We start from the raw sequence: 21,802 nt of genomic DNA, 5'->3' as shown, positions 1-21,802 counted from the left end.
CTTCAAAGAAAAACTGCAGAACTAAAAATCATTTGCAAATTTAACACCATTAATTTGGGCTTGAATAGGGACTGGGAGTGGCTGGCTCATTACAAAAGCAACTTTCCCTCTCTTGGTATTGACACCTCCTCATCAATTATTGGGAGTGGACCACATCCAACCTGATTGAATTGGCCCTGTCAGCACTGGTTCTCCACTTGTAAGGTAACTCCCTTCCCTTCATGTGTCAGTATAATAATGCCTGCATCTGTAACTTTCACTCCATGCATCTGAAGAAGTGGGGTTTTTACCCATGAAAGCTTATGCCCAAATAAATGTGTTAGTCTTTAAGGTGCCACCGGACTCCTCATTGTTTTTTTGCTTGGGAGGGTTCCTGTGTGAACCAAGTGAAGTATGTGTGTGTATACAGTATATATGAGAAAAGAGATGTATGGGAATGCTTGTGTGAGTATTCACAACACATGGTTTGGTGATATCCATGTGATAAACTGCAGAACCATGTCATAAATTGCAGTTATCATGTACATTTGACTGCCTCACATGTATTTACTTCACCACTCATCAGTAATGCAGCCATCCCAAACTCAGACTTATAAACGCTTTGCCAAGATTTGAAATATCAGGAGTCTAAAGTTAGTCTCTCTATATCTGTATTTATATGCCTAAATAAGTGGGCTAATTTTCAAAGTGCTGAACACTTAGCAACTTCCATTAATTTTTAGTGGGAGCTGCTGGGTGCTCAGCACTTCTTGAAAACCAAGCCACTTATTCAGGTGCCTCAATATAGACCCAGGGGAGACTACCCCAATTTTGAAAATTGTGGTGCTTTCTCTAGTACAGGGGTGGCCAACCTGTGGCTCCAGAGCCACTTGCAGCTCTTCAGAAGTTAATATGCGGCTCCTTGTGTAGGCACCGACTCCGGAGCTGGAACTACAGGTGCCAACTTCCCAATGTGCCAGGGGCTGCTCACTGCTCAATCCCTGGCTCTGCCACAGGCCCTGCCCCCACTCCACCTCTTCCTGCCCCCGCCCCTGAGCCTGCTGTGCCTTCACTCCTCTCCCCTCCCACCCAGAGCCTCCTGCACACCACAAAACAGCTGATCAGGAGGTGTGGGGAGGTGCTGATTGGCGGGGCTGCTGGTGGGTGGATGGGAGAGGGTGGCGGAAGCTGCTGGGGGGCTGAAGTATGACTGTGGCTCTTTGGCAATGTACATTGGTAAATTCTGGCTCCTTCTCAGGCTCAGGTCGGCCACCCCGGTCTAGTATATCTCTGTTAACAGCAACTAGGCCTTTATATGATGCCCATCGCCATGATGTGTAAGGACACTCAGAACACCACATCACACCAGAACATGCTCCTTTTATATTTGTTGTGTATTTTGTCTTTATTTCTTCTTTTGTCTTGGAGCTCAGTAGCTGAAGGCAATCCATATAGGCACAAAGGCAAGGGTTCAATAAATCACAAAATCATAGAAATTAGTTCTTTGTTTGAAAGAAACTACTGTATTTTGCATTTATTCCTCTGTTTCAAAACAAACCCAAAATTATCCAAACACCCTCTCAGAAAGGTCTATCTGAAACCCGCCTGTTGGCATTGTAGCTGATGCACAAAAAGCCTATTTATCATGTAATAAATACTTTAGATCAACATAGCTCATTTTCATATATATATTTTTTTCATTTCACTGAAGCAAGTCCATGAGTTATTTCAGGTAAAGAGGCTTTTTATGAAGTTAGATTGCAGTTATTTGATGCAAAGCCTGATTACAAAGCTTAATTCCAATTTTACATATCGCATAGTAGGATTTCAGCTGAGTTATCAGCATAAACATTTACATGATAAGTAAATATTGGAATAAAATATAGATGGGTTCTGACTAAAATATCACCTGGTAGCCTTTGGATTCTCTTAAGTTTACTTATCCCATGATTTTATTGTCGTATCTAGAAGTTCTGCCTTGAAAACCGTCATCTCCAGGAATAATAATGTCACATCATTACCCAATCATCAGGGCCCCATTCCAGCTCCCATTAAAGTCAATAGTAGTCTTTGTGCACAGTGCTTTAATAAGAGCTTGATCAGCACTAGAAAAATTCGCTAATCTGTAGACATGCGTTTAGAGGTGCAATAACATTTTTTAGGGTACAGGTTGCGTGCTGCACATTTTTAGATTATACCACAGACAATGGGCAGTTTTTGTAGTTTTCAGGGATTAAAGGAAGGGGGAGGGGAAGCACAGCTCCCCCTATGCTAAAAAGCACAGGATAGCTCCCCCTCCTTCTTGGATGGTGTGGTGAGAGCTCCCCCTTCTGTATGCTTCTATAATAACCACTGGTAATACCAAAAGATTCAAGTGGGAATAATTCCTTAAATGGCTCATGCCTGCTCCCACTGAAGTCAATGCCAAAGTTTGGCAAACTTCAGTAGTAGCATAATCAGGCCTAAATGATGTAAATGTGGAGATAACTTTGTGATCATGGTGCTGTACATCCTCCGGTACATTCAAGAGGAGGAAACAATAAAAGCACAGAGAAAAATATGAATACAGTTCTTATAATCATGTCTTTCCCCTTTACTTAACCAACGAAAGCAGACTCCTTCATTATGCTCCCTTTCCTTATCAGTTGGAACTCTACTATATTTCATATTTGCTCCTTATCTTCTATGTAGAATACTTTTTCTTTAAATTAAAATATTTTCCTGAAAAAATTGCTGATGCTCCCCATGGTTTTAATTTTAAATGAATAGCACATACAGGGAGGGTAATAAATAATTAGATTAAAATATAAGTAGATGTTGAGAGAGAAATAAAAAAGAATTCCAACCTTTATTCCACTTTGAACAAGCTTGTGTATGTCCAAAAACGGTTCCTTAATTATGTCCCCTTCAGGAGTGAAAATCTTCACATATCCTTCCTTCTCAAGGATAAAGAGACGATGTGATCCATCCCCACAGTGCACTGCACCAACAGGCTGCCTCAAACCACTCACAACCTCCTGAATACAGAAGCAGTTGTGCTTGTGCTTTCTAAAGAAATCAGAGAAAAACAGTGAGACTTTTTTATTATTATTATTTTGCAATAGATACAGTTCACAGAACTTTCACATAACATTGCCCCTGAGAACTACAGTACAAGGTTCCTAAAGTGGTATTACAGGGATAATTCTAAAGCCCATATTCTGTCCTCAGATGCACTGTGGCCACTCCTACTGAAGTAAATGAGAGTAACCTGTGTACATCCAAGAGCAAAATTTGGCTTTATATAGCTGGGAGTTAAAGTAAAGTAGCCTGAGATCTGAGAGCCAGGGGAGGGACAGCAAAATTCACAGAAAGGAAAGTAAAATTTTTATAGGAAAATTCTCTCCTAAAGTAAGCATTGCAAATCCCAATGACTTCAGAAATTGATAAAATTGTCCTTATTTTTGGAGCAGTATACTTAAATAACATAATCCAATTTATTCACAGTAGTGGAAAATATACAAGAGAAAAAAATGCCATATGCATAAAAACAGATTTGTTAATAAATTATTCTAGAGAGAACTTCCATACTGCTGTGAACTATTAGTAATAAATTTCAGATCAAAGTGACACACATGAAATACATATGAATCACAGAGAAGCCTGGCTCATAATACTCTATTGGTTACCTACATATCAAAAGTATCTTAGCTAATGTGATTAAAAAAAAAGGCACTTAAACAGCAGCAGAAGAAAATAACATCTGGAGCACACAGCTGCAGAGCATAAGCACAGACTGAGCTGATTCACTGTGAAAACCACAAAGATTTGTCAGTTTTTTTAGATTAAACAGCATTTATCTTTATGAACCTGCTGATCTCTTCCACTTTGTCATATTCTTCCATCTGGTCCAAATAGTTAGAAGCTGGGCCTCGCACTTGTTTTCTTGGAAAATCTGGAAAGCACAAGCCACCGTCTTTTCTTGCATAGTAAAAGCAAAACTCATCAGCTGTAGTTTGGAGAAACCCTTAAAAATGTAAGAGAGCATACAAGTGTTTAGTGTATTGCCAAGGCTGCAGGTTTTTGTGCCTTCAACCTAATGTTCAAATGGGTTATATTCTGAGTGGAAAAATAAGCACTTTAAACAAAGTTCTGTCTTTAAACACAGATAGATGGAGTAATACCTTTTGTGGCTTACTCTTCTCTATTTCTATCACCCATTATTTGCAATGTAATTAAAACAGGCAAAAAACTACTCTGTTAAAATAATACGAAGGGTCAGTCATAAAAACATGAGAGAAAATTCAGTTAAAGTGGCCATGCACCTGTTGAAGTCAGCAAACCCCACTAATGAAGGACAATGTGTTGTAAAGCTCAAGCTATTGCAGCCTTAACTTAACTTTTTCTTGCTGTTTTGGTTTACAGCTAACCCTTAGCATTATTATTTTAACAACATTATATTAGAGAGTACTGGTTTTCATTTTGTTTTTATGTTGCTAACTGCCAATCAAATAAATGATGGCATTTTCCATTGATTTATGAAAGGGTGTAAAAACTTCATATCAATATCTTAAAAACTTCATGAAGCATTGGCACCAAAAGACAGTCAGTATAAATGGTGCATGAGGAGTTGTCTCAAAAAGAGAGGACTAAGGATAAAACAGAACTTCATTTATATTCAGGTATTCTTACAGCTCTGTGGTTAGTACTCTGCCCTAGCACAGGAGAACCTGAGGATCAATATCACAGACTAGTTCTTCACTCTCAAGCACCTAAGAGGAGGGAGTGCCTCATCCTCTTTTGTAGCTATACCTGTAGCCTATCTAAAGCAAGTGTGTATGGGTTCTGTAAACTGTCTTTAGCTGAAAGGAGTTCTTTAGGTTAGGGGTTATTTAAAGAAGGAGTCTGAAAACCAAAAGGAAAAAAAAAAAGAAAGAAAAGAAATAGAGATCTATGAGGAAGAACAGTGCTGCTGTTGACTTTTTAATACATTCCAATAACAGCAAGACTATTACTTTCTACCCATAGACCTATTTTTAGTAAGTTTCACCCATTTTTAATCCTCTTTATCAAGCTCACGTGTACATCAGAAGGCAGAATTTGGCCCATTATATAGTGTGTGTGGGGTTTTGAATAAAATCAGCAAGGTAGTCTGGTTTAGAACATCTTTAAGTTCCCTTTGCACTGCCAGAGCAATGCAAAAGGAGACTTTGCATGGGTCAGGATTTGGGCCATGGTATATACAGAATTAATAATGATGCAGTATATAGTATAAAAGTTTTATTGGCACTCAGTTGGGATCATCAGCATAACTCTCATATAACTTCTCCACTTGTAAGTAATGCAGTTATCCCAAACTTATGTCAATAAAACTTTTGGACTTCAACTCACAATCATGTATTCTTCTCATATGAGTCCTCCTTTAATAAATAAATATCCTGGTCATTCCAAATAATGGGCCAAATTCTGCCTTTGGGTAATAGAAAATAAAATTTGGAACACGTGATTGTGTGTTGTGGTATGAAGGTTTCATTGGCATGAATTTGGAGATTCAGCAAATATCAGTTGCTAGTGGCTGTTTCTAATTTATAGGAACTAGCACAAGAAATGCATGAGAAAATAAGATACATAATTTTCATATGGAATAAGTGAAGATTAATTGTGACATAAACACAGAACAGTATTCCAAGGCTCTGTAGATGTCAAGCTAGACCCAAAACCAATCCAGAATCTTGATGTTGAATTATTTGACTTCAGAGGGCACGACCGAGCTCTTAGTGATTTCTTTCTCTACATACAACAGACAATCAAGCTAAGTGCAATGGACATTTGGAGCTGTGGAATTGAGCATGTAGTAATGTGCCATTTTTATTAAGGACACATTTCTTTGTTCTGAAATTTTGTCTTCAATAAGAATAAATGGGAGTATGTGTGGATCACACTGGCCAGTATATGTTCATTTCTAATAACAGTCAGATGCAAACTCATTTAGCCAATGCCATATGGAATGTTCTTTACTTTTACATAAAGTGATTGACTTTATGCCTGTGGCTATTTGTCTCACGAAGTATTTTAGCATGTAAGCAAGTATGAAATGTACTGAACTTGTTTTTGCCATTCAACAAGCCCATTCCTTTTTCATATTCTATAACTCTGTTTTTAAAAACTGGGGTTTGAACTGAACTCTGAAACTCTACAGTGTCAATGGATGAACTTGCTAAGTTGTCAAAAAAGGATGGTGCCTCTATAAGGACAACTCCAATTGTGCATAATGGGTGGTATTTTGAAAAGTGCTCAGAGTTGGTCTAACTACTTCCATGGAAATTAATGGAGTTAGGCCAACTCTGAGCACTTTTCAAAATCCCACTCTGTATATGTTCCATCCAATTAAGGTCAATTAATCTTTGGATGTCTGTGCAATTCGAATTGACTTCAATGGGAGTCTGGCACATGCATAAAAAGGCAGAACTTGGCCCTTAAGCTTTATTCTGCCATGTAATAAGAAAGCATTTACTTAAAAAAATTCGCTGCCATATATTACATATACTAGATCAGATATGCAAACTGTCTCAATAAAGAAATATTTACATTAAATAAGGGGTCAAAATCCTACAGTTTTACTCTGTTCTTAGGAAAGCACACTACTACTGACTTCTCTGGGGTTTATGCCTAAGGGCTGTAAAGCATGGCCCTCTGAATTTCTGTATCTCTTGCTATGGTTTTAAAGAACCTTACAGGCAATGACCAATTTTCTCTGCTCATTTTAAGTCTCTCTTGTTTTGCTAGGATCCCGGGGGCATTATGTTTCTTTATATTTGAAAAATGAATGGTAAAAATAGAGAGGAATCTGAGCTCAAGTTCCCAGTCTGTATATCCCTGAAGTTGAGGGATCAAGAAATCTAGATCTAAACCCATTATGTGGATTTGGGAATCAATCTGGATCCAAAACTTGCTAGGGAAGGTTGGAGCTTCCAGGCTCAGAAGCTATTTTCCTCCTCCCCCCAATCTCACCCTTCATCCCTATCTCACTATGTTTTCTATCACCCTTGACTCCTAGCCTCTCTCCCATTGCAAGGTCACCCAGCCAACCCTCAGCCTTGGCTTCACTCACTAACAACTTCCTCTGCTCCTGAACTCATCCAGCTGAGCATCCTGGATGGCAGTCCCACAACCATGCTGATTTCTACCACTACAAATTCATTCTTTCCCTCTACAGCTCTTCCATCTCACTAGTCAAGAAGGACCACTTCTGCATTCTCATTCAATTCTGCCATTGCAAAGTTGCAACCACAGCTGCCTCTCTTAAACCTTTCCATTGCTCCCATCTTTCTAAGGTCAGGATGTCACTGATTTTTTTAATCAACAAGATTTGATGGGACCTCCCTTCTTCTCTCTCTAACTCCTCCTCCAAATCACCATCTTTCCTTCCCCCATCACCAAAACTGAGATTTCTTGTTTGCTCTCCTCCTCTAACTGCTCCAACTGCCCCAGCAACCCCTTCCCTTCTTCCCATCCTGATCTCCCTACTCCCCACTCTCCTTTTTTAACATTTTCCCTCAATCCAACATTCTCCAATGGTTCATTCCCTTCACGCTAAAAGTATGCTCTAATTTCATCCTCATAAAAAAAAAATCACCCTTGACCCCACTTACATCTCCAACTACATTCTGTCTTCTCCCATTCATTTCCAAGCTCACTGAACATACTCTCTACAACTGCTGTCTGGAATTCCTCTTCTTCAGCTCCATTCTAGACTCTTAATCTGATTTCTCCCTCCACTGAAACAGCTTTCACCAAAGTCCCTAATATCATCTTCCTGACGAAATCTTCTACTATATCTCCAACTATTATCAACCTAACTTGCTGCTTTTCAACCCATTGACCATGCTCCTCACCTTTTGTAACCTTCATCACTTTCTGGTTACTCCTACATCTCAAATTGTTCCTTTGGCATCTTGTTCAGTGGATGCCTTTTCTCCCTTTCTGTAACTTTAAAGAGGAGTCTTCAGTGGACTGATTGAGTCAGGTTCTGATCCGGCTCCAGCCTTTACCCACCACAATCATGGGGAGCCTGCGGTAAATTATCTTGGGCCTGTACCATGCTTGGAGTAGGTCAAGTCCAGAATACACACCACTCACCCCTTTCTTGGGCCGTCTAGCCCAATGAATTAAATGGAGCTACATTGATTTATGCCACCTGGGTATCTGACCTAATTACTTTATTCCTGCTAACTTCATTGAGATAGAGAATATATATATTTTTAATGACTAGGGAAAATATTGTTCTGTTTCCTTGTGGTTTCTTTGTTCCATGATGATGGATTTTGAAAAGTTATGGGGGGCATAAGTGACCAGATTTCTAGCTTCACATTTGAAATTGTTGACAAAAAACATGCTCACCTCACTCTCCTCAACTCTTAGCTATGTTAGTGAGGTGACTCCAGCCAAATTCTTCCATTGCTGAAACCTTTGGAGACTACCAGGTCAGGTGGTCACACAACTTAATCCCAGTGGATTTTTCAGGTGTGTGGTAATGGGCCTGCATACACCCAGCAGCAGTGTGGAACTGTTGCAGCCTCCACTAGAGACAGCCACACTGTAAGCCCTTGACATTTTTCAGCAAATACCAAATAACTATGAAAGTACTCCTGGAATTACAGTGCAGGGAGCGGTTATTCTCCCAACATTTCTGTCATTTTGGTTTGAATTCCACTTGGTTAAAAATCCACTTCTAGATTCTGACTTTGGTAACATCTGGAGCTGGATCTGCACACAATCACCACAACCAATTTTTGTTAAAAACAAGAATAATGGGCACAAGGAAAGAGGTAAGATGCTGAACTCCAGCTAATGTCAGTTTGTTTCCATGATACCATCTGGTGCTTCAAAAGTGAAGAAAAATTTGATTTCTAATTCAAAGAAGGGATGTAGGCCCCTTATTTGTGGCAAATCTTCAGCTTGGCTACTGGATTTGGGCACTGAGGATACATTGTGGAAGAATGGAAAAGAATCCTCTCCCCAGGCCATAGAGCAGTTGTGGAGCCACTCTGTGAATGAATCAGTCCCATAAGGCTAAGTACCTACTAATAGTTTTGACTTGCAGATGGAGAGAGAACTGTGGATGGATTTCTGGTGCTAGTCAGTAACAGAGCTGGTGCAGTTCAGGCTTCAACAGCCTCCATTGTCCTAATGCATCTATTCTTCTGTGGGAGGGGAGAATAGGAGGATAGTGTAGCAATAGAATAGCTGTCCCTAGCCCTAGTCTGCCACTGTTCTTCCCCTTACATTTGACTACCCCAAAATCCTTCCCCGGCTTGGATGTCAGAACCTTCTGTGGCTGTGGAGACAGGGATAGGTTTTTCCTCAGTGCATGTGGCTTCCATTGGCATTAATGGAAATTATGCTATTGGCTGAAGGGAGAATAAATCCTCCCTTTATTTATTTAGATGTAAGAAAAATAGATAATAGGTCCACCCATCTCAAGATCTAAGAGCACCTTACAAAACTTAAAATTCATAATAATTAAATAAATTACATTAACAGACTTAAATTCAGTGCCCCAACACGCACTCAGACTGAGCTTCTCTGTAAAATTCAGATGCTAAAATGAGATTAGACATCTGAGATAAAATAGGGAGCTTCTATACCATTCTTTACAACCTCATGTAGTACATATCCACACAACTTTTCCAAGTATTATTTGTATACAGCTTACTATATATATTTTGACCTTGTGCAAAAATGGGGGGTGGACCCAATCCTTCATTCCTTGTGTATTCAAAACTCCTGCTGAAGTAAGTGGGGATTTTGAATGCATACAAATACAAACTCAAGCTCATAATTAGTGGGCAAAATGTACTACTTTCATAGGTATTTCTTAACAAATCAGTCCCATAAGGCTAAGTACCCTCTAATATTTTTGACTTGCAGATGGAGAGAGAACTGTGGATGGATTTCTGATGCTAGTCAGTAATAGAGCTGGTCTGAAAATGAAACTACATTTTAACAAAAAGAAATGGTTTTTGTTTCTAGTCAATAAAAAATACTTATCATTCTCTAGTCAATAAAAAATACTTATCATTCCTATATCACTTTATGGAGTAAAAACATGTGTGCCATCACCAACTATTCCTTATAATTCCCCTGTGATGTAGTTGAGTGGCATTCTGCCCACTGCACAGATGGAGAAACTGAGGGAGAGAAATTAATTGATGTGCTAAGTGCCAAACAGTGAGTCACTGGCAGGGGTATGATTAGAACTCAGGCCTGTTTACCTCCCAGCCCTGTGCACATTCCTCCAAGCCACATTGCCTCACAGGAGCTTGTTCTTTGCAGTTCATGTTAAGCAATCTAAATAATGAAGCATAGGTTGTGAGTTCTTTTTGTTTGTTTTTTCAATACTAGTCAAGTTTGTAAAGCTTTCAAATGGGAAACACAGATCTCACACATGGATTATAAAACTCAAATGAACTATGAATTTGCTTTTAAATGTACATATATATTTTGAAGGACACTCTAGAATTCTATAGGTCACTATCCACAAAAGTGTGACCTGAATCTCAATACCTTCATGAAATATTAATACATGTGCCAATGACCACTCTGCCAAACAAATCAATTAACCCTGTCCGACATAAGTATGCAACAACTTTTTGTTAGTGCAGCCCACTCTCAGAACAAGTATTTAGAATGATTATTAGCATCTGATTGATGTAGGAAAAATCCTATTCTAGCTAGCTTGTAAGCTCTTTCCTGCAAAGCACAGTGCTCTGTCCAGTGCTAAAGTTATGCTTTCATCTGGTTATCTTTCAAGGCAACCTGGGTGGTCAAAAAAGCACTTGACATCTTGATGCACTTCAGCAGTTTTACATATACACAAACTTTGTAGAAAAATAAATTTGTCATTCGTCACCACATATGTTGATCTGGGGAGTGAGGATCCTGAGGCTGTAGCTCCTGTGCTGCTCAGCCCATTCCCTCTCTATCCCCTCCTCCCTCTTTAACTTTTTTTCCCTACAGAGCATTTTTCTCAGAAACTTAGACTCTAATGAAAAGATGATGTAAATGTTCAGCAGAATATACTCATCATTTGGGTTAGTTACAAACTTGTATTTAAAAAATACTCTTTGTGGTGGCTTCCAGGATGGGCCAAACGTTTACAGTATCTACTCTGTTATCTCTGCTCAGCAGGCAGTCTTGGCAACTATGATCTATTCTGCTTTGCTCTGGGGAATGTGATAAAGAGCAAGAAACAGCTGGTTTAAGAAAGCCTTAGAAACATCTCTGTAGTTTATAAAGACAATAATAATATTTTCATATTTGAATGGGTTTAGATACATGTTAAACCACACCAAAGGGAAAAATCAACTCTATTCAAAATGTTTTTGCAAGTCAATAAGAGAACACTACAGAAAAGTCCCGTGCCCCTGGGAGTTCAAAGAAAACAAAGTACATACTGTACATAAGCAATAAAAGCATTGCCCACTTAAAGCCATACCTATTACACAGCTCTGATGTTTTATGTTACAGTTTTACAGAACTGTTCATGTTATAAATGATTATTCGCAAGTTTGTCATGATCTTACCTAACTCAGAACTACATTATTTTATTTTAAATTTCACTACTCAAAAAAATCCCACTAGTTCAACTTTTTTCTGTGGTGTCAACAGTGTTTGGATAAGGAGAGAGGAACAGTTGAAGAAAGGGCAATCATAATTAGATAAATGTTTTAGTCCTGTAATTACTGATGATGTTGTTTAACATAATAATCTTTTAAGACAATATTTTAACTTATTTAAAATGCAACTACCTTTGCAGGGCATCTTGCCAATCTTGTGTAAAGATGACATTTATGTGATGGCTACAGGCACCATGAGCCAAATTCCGCTTTCAGTTATGCCAAGGTAAACCCAGTGACTATGGCAGGGCCCTTCAGGGTCAGTTAAGAGCGGGATTTGGTCCCATGTTGTTAACAGCATCATGGAACTGATTCAAAGGGCATTGAAGTCAGTGGAAGGACTCCCACTGATTTCAGTGGGCTTTCAATTCTGGTGCATATGTTTAAAAACAATAATGTATGTGATTACCAAACCAGAAAAGGACACCTTAAATATTCAACATCTTTATACTACCTACACTATACTACAGCTTCTCTTTTCTTTCACTTTAAAAGCAATGTATCAGTTAGAAGAGCTTTATTATGGTTGGCTAATTGTTTTTATGCTTTGGGTGAACTAAGTGAAATTTCAATACAGAGAATAACTTATTCTGGTGATTTGAAAAGTTATAACATATGTCACTGTTTTTTCTAGAAATTCAAGAGGAGGCTGGGAAGAAAAAACCCAAATATTCACTTAAATAGGAAAGATCTACCTTCATGGTCCTGATTCTACAGTTCTTAATATCTCTGGGGTTTTCCCGATGGAGGACTGCAGAATCTGATCCCAGATTTCTTAAGCAATAGAGAGCATTTAAATTTAGACATCTTTTTTTAGTCCATTATTTTGCTATAGTTTTTACCTGGTATTTGACCTCTGCAAGTATAATAGAATTCTTTACAATAGTCTTTGCACAGGAAGGGAAGAGCTAGTTCTCTTTCAGATGCTTCCCCTTTCTCAGGTGAATGGAATAGATTCTGAGCATGTGGTGAGCAGTGTGCACATTTGATTTCTTCCAGTAGCTTCACACATTCTGTGTTGTTGGTAACAGAAAATATCTGCAAGCCACAAACCAGAGACAAATAAACACATGACCTACTTCCCTGTCTTATACAAAAAGATTCTTTGAAATAATGTAAGTAAATCATGCTAATGTAACCAGTACAGTTATGAATCAGTAAAATGTGCCATATTTTAAGTCACCATGCTAAATGAAAAATTAATACTATGAAAGAGAATCACGTGCAATAAATCATCAGATTTTAGAGTACTAACAAGTGCTTCTCTTTCCAAATGAAAATTAATTTACTCCCACTACTCAAGCCTGCAATCTCTTAATTGTGTGAGTAATTCTTGATCAGTGGGAATACTCACATAAATAAGAATTACTGGTATAAGCAAGGGCTGCAGGAACAGGCCCTATGTCCACTTCTCTTATAGGTGATGCTGAAAAATACAACTTCCAAGTCTAAATTACTTGCATAAGAGGCTCAGATTAAGAGTTACCTAAAGATTTAAAACTAAATTTCTAAAGTCAGAACACATTAGAAAAACAATCTCCAGGTATTTATAAAATATGCAGGCTTTGGATTGTACTGTGAGCCTACTATTGAACCTCCTATGGTGGAATTCTCAAGGGATTCCTCTGAGTTTTCTGCTTTTAAATGCAATTATATTCATACATATGCCAATGTAAACTGTTGGTAGAGAAAACCTTAGCTTTTCAGTAATTTCTGTTTATATGAAATAGAAAATATGAATTTTTCCTTAACATACAGTTTGTCCTATTATTCAATTTTAACTTTGTCCTTAATACTTAAGCACTACACCAGGCTTGATAATTTGTATAAGTAAACACGAGCTTGGGGAGTGCAATGTCAGCATACCATGAAAAATAAATGTTAAGAGAAAGCACATTCTTCACTATTAGTCTGTAATATTATGCACTTCATAACTAATTGTAAACCACAGGATACTAAGGGTTTGCTTTTCGATCTCTCAACCCAAAATTACATTACGGCTCAATCCAGCATTCACTGAAGCTATTGTGAGCTGGATCAGGCCTTATCAGAACATAAAGCACAGCATCTCATTATTACTGATTTAGCATAATTATAAACAATTCTAATATACATATTTTTTAAATAGTGATGCTACAAACATTTTATACAACCTTTCTTCTACTGTGCAAGTTCTCAGATCTCAGAGTGGATTTGATATTACTGTTTTTCACACTGTGAAGGACTCTGTGATGTTTCATTCTACTGTAACAACATTGATTAGTTCCTTTCAGAAAACATGCAGTAATATTGCTAAATTACCCTAGGTAAATCAAATAATTTAACTTGCATGGAGATTTTTGGCCCATAATTTGACTCATAATTACTGTTCCACAGCTCATCAATCATCTAGAATGCCTAAGGCCAGTAATATAATTTTGAACTCATCACTTTATTTCTGAATGAGAATCACATAACTTTGCTCCCAAATATCTGAGAGTGCTTTTTTATTGTTTTAAATCTGGCAGACAAAATATTAGCAACAATATGGCATTTTAAAAATCACATACAAAATATTAATTGCAGCAATCCTAATTCTGAATAAATCTACATTTTTTTTATTTTTGAATTAAGCATTTCTCAAACTTTTGAAAGCCAGACCCTCTTCAGGAAAATGAAATTAATCATGCCCTATTCAGCCCTTCCATGTGCAGCAGCCACTCAAAGTAGTCCCATTGGCTTTAATTGGACCCACTAATGTCAGTAAGTAGAACAGTACTTGGCCTGCCTTCTCTGGTAGAATCCTCATTAATTTCAGAGTTTTTCTGGTTTGAGTCTGCAGGATCAGACCCTAAATAGTCTATTCTGTACAGTTCTTATATTGCCAACATCATCATCATAGTATCTGAGTGCCCTCTAGCAGTGCATTAAGCGACATGACTAACATCTGTCACGTGTAGTTGGCTCTCTCTCTTGTCCTTTCCACAATAAGAAAATTGTGTGTGCGGTGTAGTGTTTTGTTTTGGTATGGGGTTGTTTTGTTTTTTAAGTGTACACACTGATACGCGTTTGTATGAGAGAAGGTAAAGCTGAAGCGCACCTTGCACTTGGAGTAGAAGGTGGTGAGATTAATGTTGGCCCTTAGTTCCTCCTGTTGGTTCCAGTCTCAGACTAATCCCCGAGAAAGCTCAGTTTCCTGCACAGATGATCTTTGCCTTTATAGTAGAAAGTTTCATTATGCCTGAGGAGCAGAGTTGTCAGCCATGGTCTTCATCCAGGAATTTTAGCTGATCCTTTTAGATATGCTGAACCCAGGTCATTGAGGGCCTTGAAGATAACAACCATGATCTTGAACTTCATTTTCTTCTATAGGAAACCAGTGGAGGATAGGTCTTATGTGCGCATGGTAGCCCATGCTGCTGAGTACACATTCTGTACCAGTTGGAATTTCCTTCAGGCTGATGGCTTCATGCCTAGGTATATTGCATTGCTGTAGTCCATATGTGAAGTGACAAAGGCCTATATAACAAAGACCAGGCCGTTGTTCACCATGATGGAACAGAGTCTCCTAGCCAACCACAGAGGTTAGACAACTTGTGGATGCTGACATGTGAGAGCTTAGCATCAGTGAGGAATCCAGGAGCACTCTTAATCTATGGATTGAATTGCCCTATTCTGAGTGTGTATTTACCACCAAGGAAACTACACCATGTTTGCAGACTCTTCAAAGTGCTTTCTTCTGTCCACTAGAATCACCTGTCTTCATCTCTAAGCTAATCTCATCCAAGTACTGGGATACGTTGGTGGTAGTGGTATATGAAGCATAGGACAATAATCAAAGAGGTAAATATTGAGTTTGTTTACTGAATTAACCCCACAACTGATGCAGGCATATTGCCATAGTTCTATTGGAAGGTACCAGTGCACATGATGAGAAAAAATACAAAAAGTCAAAAGCTAATTTATTTTTCCTTGTGGAAAATGCATTTAATTGCCCAGTTATAGTCAAGTAAAAAACGCTTGACTCCATTTTAATAGCTAAAGCTAAAATAAAAGGATCCTAATCCTCCTGACCAGCTGCCATCCACAAGGGGTTTGATTTTAGTCGGAGGAATTTAATCCCGCTCTCAATTTTTGGAATGTGTCTTGGTCATATAATAACTAATCAAAAGATTAGGTAATGGGACTCAATAAATTATCTGAAAATCAAGTACAATATTTTTATGTTAAGTTTCATGCTATTTGAGCATAGTAGGATGGTAAAACTTTGCTCTGTGTGAGGTCTGCAGTAGAAATACCTATTTGAAGGTAGATAGAATCATCATTCTAGCTTTGGTTTCAATAAATCAATAGCCTTACTGAAGTCAATTAAACAGATTTAGCCCAAGGCTGAAACACTGTTTAGAACACAGTATTTTTGGTGAACATATAATAATGACCTTTACCTTTAAAACTGACAATATCTTTGGTCTCTTAAAGAAATGCAAACTAATTTCCTGTATCAATTTTTAAAAGTTATATGTGAAACCATCAAATTTGCAGTGGTTTGCTGTGGAAAACATGTCAAACTTCCAAACATTATTGCGGCATGCATAGTAATGATTGTCTGCTGCTGACTAATTTACAACATCTGTAAGATCATCCTTTAATTTCTAGCCACAGGAAAGTAAGACTGGTAGAAGAAAGGTAAGATAAATACTGGAATACAGAAAAGTACAGCTTACCAGGCTGGTTTATCAACAGCAAAAATAGTGAAAAGAGAGAAACAGAAAGACACAAGAGACTGAAATTCTATAAATGTAATATAGCAATCTGTTTTGCTTACCCTGTGTTTATTTTATTTGACAAAAAACAGTGTGGGTTTGATGATAACAGTGAAAATATATGACAGTGAATTAAGTTGTTTAATTAAACTGTATTTGGTATACAAGCAATTATTTCTAAAAATCATATGCCTACAAGGTTGTTCAGCTGTTGGGTTGAACATATGTTTCTTCTGTACTATAGTGCTGGATTATGTCATTAAAGAGTTCAGTTTCAATTTTAGGCTTATATGTAAATAGATCATTGTACCAAGGCAGCTGTTAAAGGGACCCCAAGATGAGTTATTTGTTTAGTTGGATGTGTTCAACAATAGCCTTTGTTCATGAAAGAGCCAGAGCAAACAAATGATTGTAAAAGGGCACACTTGAAAACAATTACTTTTCACCCATTCCTTGACAGCCTTGGCTGTGAAACCATCCAAGGTAGAGAGGACTTCTGTGCCTATCTGGCTATACGCAAACCTTCAAAAACTCTGGTGTCACAATATTTGATTCTGGCTTTAGTGAACCTAGTGATAAAATGGGAATATTCTAGAAAGCTGGAAGACAGAGTTAAATGCCAACATTATGCAAAAATATTACTAGAGACAGTCTAATTTTGTCTGTTTATTAAAGCAGTGCCCTTTATTGCTGCTTTGCTATGCTTAAGGGACTGGAAGTATTGTCGTCATAAAGACAGATCAATAATTTGATCATAAAATTGTCCCAGGGCTGACACACAGCATCTTAACCAAGAAGCTAATCTGAAATTGAAAATGCCTGCTGAGCAAGCTCAAATTGCTCTAGAAAAAGCTAATGTTCAGATTCCTATTAATATCATGGACACTCAATCCTGTGGATTAATATGACTCTATATCAGATTAAAGACCTGCTTAGTGTCCAGTTTTTGGAGCCCTTGTGTAATATAGTGTCAACCCCCCAATTTTTATAAAGTTCCCTCCAAGTGTTTTGCATGATACTGTAATGTCTCTTGTGGAATGGTCACTACTTATACCAAGTATAAATGACATGTACTTTGGAAAATTGTCTAAATAGATATTTACATGATAAAACAGATTTAAGATAGCTGTAACCATTGACATTTAATGGATAAATAATGTGGCTTTAAAACCTTTTAGAATAATATCCACTAAAAAGTATAAATCTATATTTATAAAGTAAGTTTTAATGCTTAGAAATAGATGTTATGGTATATTGTTTTGAAACTTGATACACTTCAAGGATTTATTACTATATACAAAACAAAAATTAAACAAAAGATATATTCAAATAACACGAAGGGACAAAACCCTACAATAGCTAGGAAATTCAAAATTGTCTTAATTCCATCTTTAATTCACCAAGGGTCTACAAACAGTGGGTGATCTCATGTAACATATGTGCTGCAATACCTATATATTACAAACAGGGTGAGTTAAGGACATATTTTCCAGTCCTTAGTCTGACTTTTGTGCACTTCAATTAGGCTTTTAAGGTTATCTGAATGTAGTTATTTTGTAGTTTAATTGAATTACCACACAGGAGCTTAATGACACTGTCTCTGGACAGCATGAAGAAATATATCTGCCCTGAATCTCAAACTACTGCTGCATATGGTAAGAATAAAGAGAGAGCTGCAGCTGAAAACCTGCAGTAAGACTGTTCTCACTCATCTGGGAATAGAGGGGGTAGGACAAATGCTCCCTCAAAAGGCATGAACATTTGGACAGAGCTGGGGACTGAAGGAGAATGATGTTCTCCAGTTTCACCCATTAGTGAACCAACTAACAAACACAATGGTGTTGTTGTTATTCTTTTGCCATAAGCAACAGGACTCTGTGTGTGGGCAGCAGTTTAGTGGGGAGGAGGATAAGTCGACCCCTTTTTGTCCTATTGATTTTTTCCTATTTGCATGACTTGAGCAAATTAAATGATGCAATATGGCTTTTTGTTACAAAACAAAGTGAGAGATACCACCCAGACACATATGTTGATTCGTAGAAGCTGTTTACATGAGAATGGAGTGAAATCTACCGTGAACTGAGCATAAAAATTCGATTCAGGCTGGGTATTTTTTTTTATTATGCTTGGGCCAGCAAGACTGAAACACAAGTTTTCCAAGAGTCTCTCAGACCTTGACAACTACAGTGTTGTAACTGAGGAATTCTTAATTAAACCTAAACTGGGGGGGGGGGGGGTGAAGGGGAGGAGAAGACACCTGATTGTTTATTTCACGTGCAGTGATTCTTAATGACATTATTCAGGAATTTCCCTCTCTGTGTACACACTTAATCTCATTGCCCTGCTTATCCAATAAGATCCTGCGGAATTATATATGAACAACTTAGAGAAATCACAAACACATTAATAAATAGAAATTAAGCTACTAAAGGAAGCATAAATTAAATATTTTAAAATTCCAGTGAGATACTTCTTTTCAAGCAACTCAGTTTTAAAATTAGGCATATGCATTGTCACACAGTGTGAAAAGGCAAATATCTCATGCCATTCTGTGTGAGAATCAATAAGAGTGGAGTCCCTTTCAGCTGATACAGGTAATCATGTGTAACACAAGAGCCTTGACTAGAGATCACTAAGCTCAGATGCACCAGCACCATCTACTATCCAAATCCTTTACTGACCAAACACGTGGAGAACATTGTACATGCTTTTTTACCCCCAGAAAAATAAACCGGAAACCACCGTTAAGTTAATTCACAGTTTCACTGCTGCCAATGCACAAACTTAATCCAAAAAAGTCATTCAAGTCTTCCTTCTTCTCAAGCCATCCCCTCAGCACAGAGTCCTTGTAGCTGAAGTCCATGTTTCGTGAGAAAAGGGCACTGCCAATAAACATGCAGCAGTGCACCGAGCTGCTGATTTGAGCAAGATGGGACGATCTGAATTAGTGAGATTTGTAAGATCTCACGGAAACTCGCAAATTTGTAAAAACTCTTCGTTGTAAGAGAGAGAGAACTTTCTTTTAAAAATACCTCCCCAACTGACTAAGCCTACCTTCGGATGAACAGCTCTGGAGCGAGGTCTATGTAACTCTCAAGGAAATAAACCAGAATAGCTTTAACGCTTCCATTTTATGAGACCACTCCACCCTCCCAACCAGTAATGGTCAAACCCATGTTGCTAGATCAAACCAGACACCACCCAGCAGGTTAGCAGTGAGTTTGCATCCATGCAAAAAGCCTCATGTGGTGCCTACCTTAGTCTCAATGTGCAGCAGCCCCTGACTGTCAGTCCTGGAGCAGCAGGACAGGCGAGGGTACAAGCCACGACACATCATCTCCCCTCCGCTGGCAGGCTCCAGGAACATCATCCTCCTGTCTCGCTTTTTCAGGCGCCTCGGTGGGTTACCATTCAGGCACTTTCTCCTCCTTGCTCCACTCTCCCCAAACTTTGCATCCCCCTCAAAGAAGCACAGAACCACGGCCACCAGCAGCAGTTTAAACGGGAGCATCTTCAGCATCATGCCTTGGACCGTGTGAGTGAAAAAACCAAACCAAACCTCCCCCCCGCCCGACTGATTTTCTTTTTGCACTTCAAAGCAGGGAATCAGCACCCCCAAAACGGGGGGAGGGCTGGAGAGTGATGGTGATAAAAAAAAAATCTAAAGGGCAAAGAACTCCTCTCGCTCCCCCAAAACCGGCTTAGCGGGAGGATGCTCAGGAGTTGTGGGGCTAAAATGGTGCAAGTGACACAGATTTAGTAATTGGTGCTGTTGCGCCCTGGTGGTGAGAGCTGGGCCAAGGGGTCCCCCCCTGCTGCAGTGTGAGGCGGCGGCGGCGGCAGCAGCAGTTCACTTGTCCCATAGAAAGGATGTTCTCTAGGTAGGACAGTAGCAGCCGCCTGGCTGGGGTGATGTCTCCTCCGCGGCCGGCGGTGGCTGCAGCTCACTACGGCTCTCATGTTTCGCTCCCTCTTTTCTTCTTTTTAAGCAGCGCGCGGGGAGGTGCTGCCACCGCGCGCCCCTTCACGTCACCGAGAGGCACTGGGGAAAGCGCGCGCGCGCGCGCGCGCAGGGGGACCGGACAGGGACGGGGTGGGCGTGCGCGAGAGGGGAGGGCTCAGGCTGGCTGCGGGCTGCCGGGGCAGCAGTTGCGGTGCCGCCGAGCGCTCTGGGCTAGAGCCGGAGCCTGTTGATTTTTGACCCCAGCCCCCTACGTTGCCACGGGGGAGACAGCGAGTCTGGCTGCTCCTGCTGCACCAGCCGCCCAGGCAAACGCCCAGCCGGACCCCAACACATCCTAGTGCAACAGCACGGGGACAACCTGCATCCCACATCTAACCGCTGCTGGGTCCTGTCCCTGGGGGCTCCACCCTCTCCAACTCCCTATGCCTGCACAGAGCCACCAGGAGCCAGGTAGCTCTAGCTTTTTCTTATCCCCCGAGGAGAACTCGTCTAGCTTTCAGTGCAGGGGAGACACAAAACTAGGATTTTGTTCCCAGATGTGCCACTGACTCACTGTGTGACTGTGGGCACATCACTGTGCTGCTCTGTGCCTCAGTTTCCCATCTGTCAAATTGAAGTGGTTTCCTGAGGCAGAGTGTGCTCCTAATGAACTTGAGAGGAAGTGGACACTTGGAGCTGGGGGGGGGGGGAGGGGGCGAGGAGAGAAGAAAGGGTGATTCCCAGCTGGAGGGGAATCTTCCCATGCTTAAGCTAACTCTCATGGAGTCAGAGAGCTAAAAATGGTAGCTGCAGCACTGCAAGCCCAGGGACTAGCTACTCTGAGTATGTGTCTAGGAGGGTGGCTAGCCCATCCAGCAGTGGGTTAATGCTCTGGGCAGCTAGCCTGGTCCCACTGCTACATTCAATTTTTAGCATACTAGCTCCCTGAAAGCTAGCTCCATATGGGAATTGCATCCCCCCACCCCAAGTGGAAATATACCCTCTGTTCATTAGGAGCAAATAGTTGCAGTTGGGCACGATTCTCATTCTTGGGCTGTGCACAGGGAAGCTGTGCTGGGATCAATAGAATGAAAAGGTATCCTTTCTACACATTTCAGCCTCAGAGTACAGCATAGGATGTGTTCCGAATCCCTTCTGCAAAGGGCATGCACGTGTGTATTTGCTCAGTTACACACTACAGTCTGTGCTGAAACAGAGTTCCTGTGGTGAAAAAATATTGAACCAAACCCTTAAACAGTATCAACTGAACTCATTAGGCCTGAGTAATGAGGGCAAGATCGGGTCCATAGATTGAGAAATGTAAAAAATAGTGCCTCTTCCCTTAGTCTTCTTTCTTCAAGGCAGTGCTTCCTAAATACTTTTGGCCAGTATACACTACCACAGGCTCCCCATCGAGTTGTGAACACTCTCACCTGCCACAGAGTTTGAGCAGCACGTATAACAGTTACAGGTCCTGTTTC

At 39.7% G+C, this 21,802-nt stretch overlaps 1 protein-coding gene and 1 long non-coding RNA gene across 4 annotated transcripts in view; one reads left to right on the top strand and one right to left on the bottom strand.

The window, feature by feature from the left end:
- The window catches only part of LOC123372049 (hedgehog interacting protein), a 95,604-nt gene extending 75,266 nt beyond the window's left edge, over positions 1-20,338 (bottom strand). For all 3 annotated transcript variants that reach the window (XM_045020011.1, XM_045020010.1, XM_045020012.1), the window contains exons 1-4: positions 19,635-20,338; positions 12,479-12,674; positions 3,829-3,985; positions 2,826-3,027 (exon numbers count right to left, since the gene is read on the bottom strand). In XM_045020011.1, the coding sequence (XP_044875946.1) occupies positions 2,826-3,027; positions 3,829-3,985; positions 12,479-12,674; positions 19,635-19,901 (822 nt within the window). In that variant the 5' untranslated portion in view covers positions 19,902-20,338. The remainder of the gene's footprint in view (positions 1-2,825; positions 3,028-3,828; positions 3,986-12,478; positions 12,675-19,634) is intronic.
- LOC123372052 overlaps positions 1-21,802 on the top strand; it is a 228,038-nt gene that overhangs the window by 118,270 nt on the left and 87,966 nt on the right. The window lies entirely within an intron of this gene.

The sequence above is a fragment of the Mauremys mutica genome, chromosome 5 (assembly GCF_020497125.1).
Source record: "Mauremys mutica isolate MM-2020 ecotype Southern chromosome 5, ASM2049712v1, whole genome shotgun sequence".
NCBI lineage: Eukaryota > Metazoa > Chordata > Testudines > Geoemydidae > Mauremys > Mauremys mutica.
This window is presented reverse-complemented; position numbering and strand designations above follow the sequence as displayed.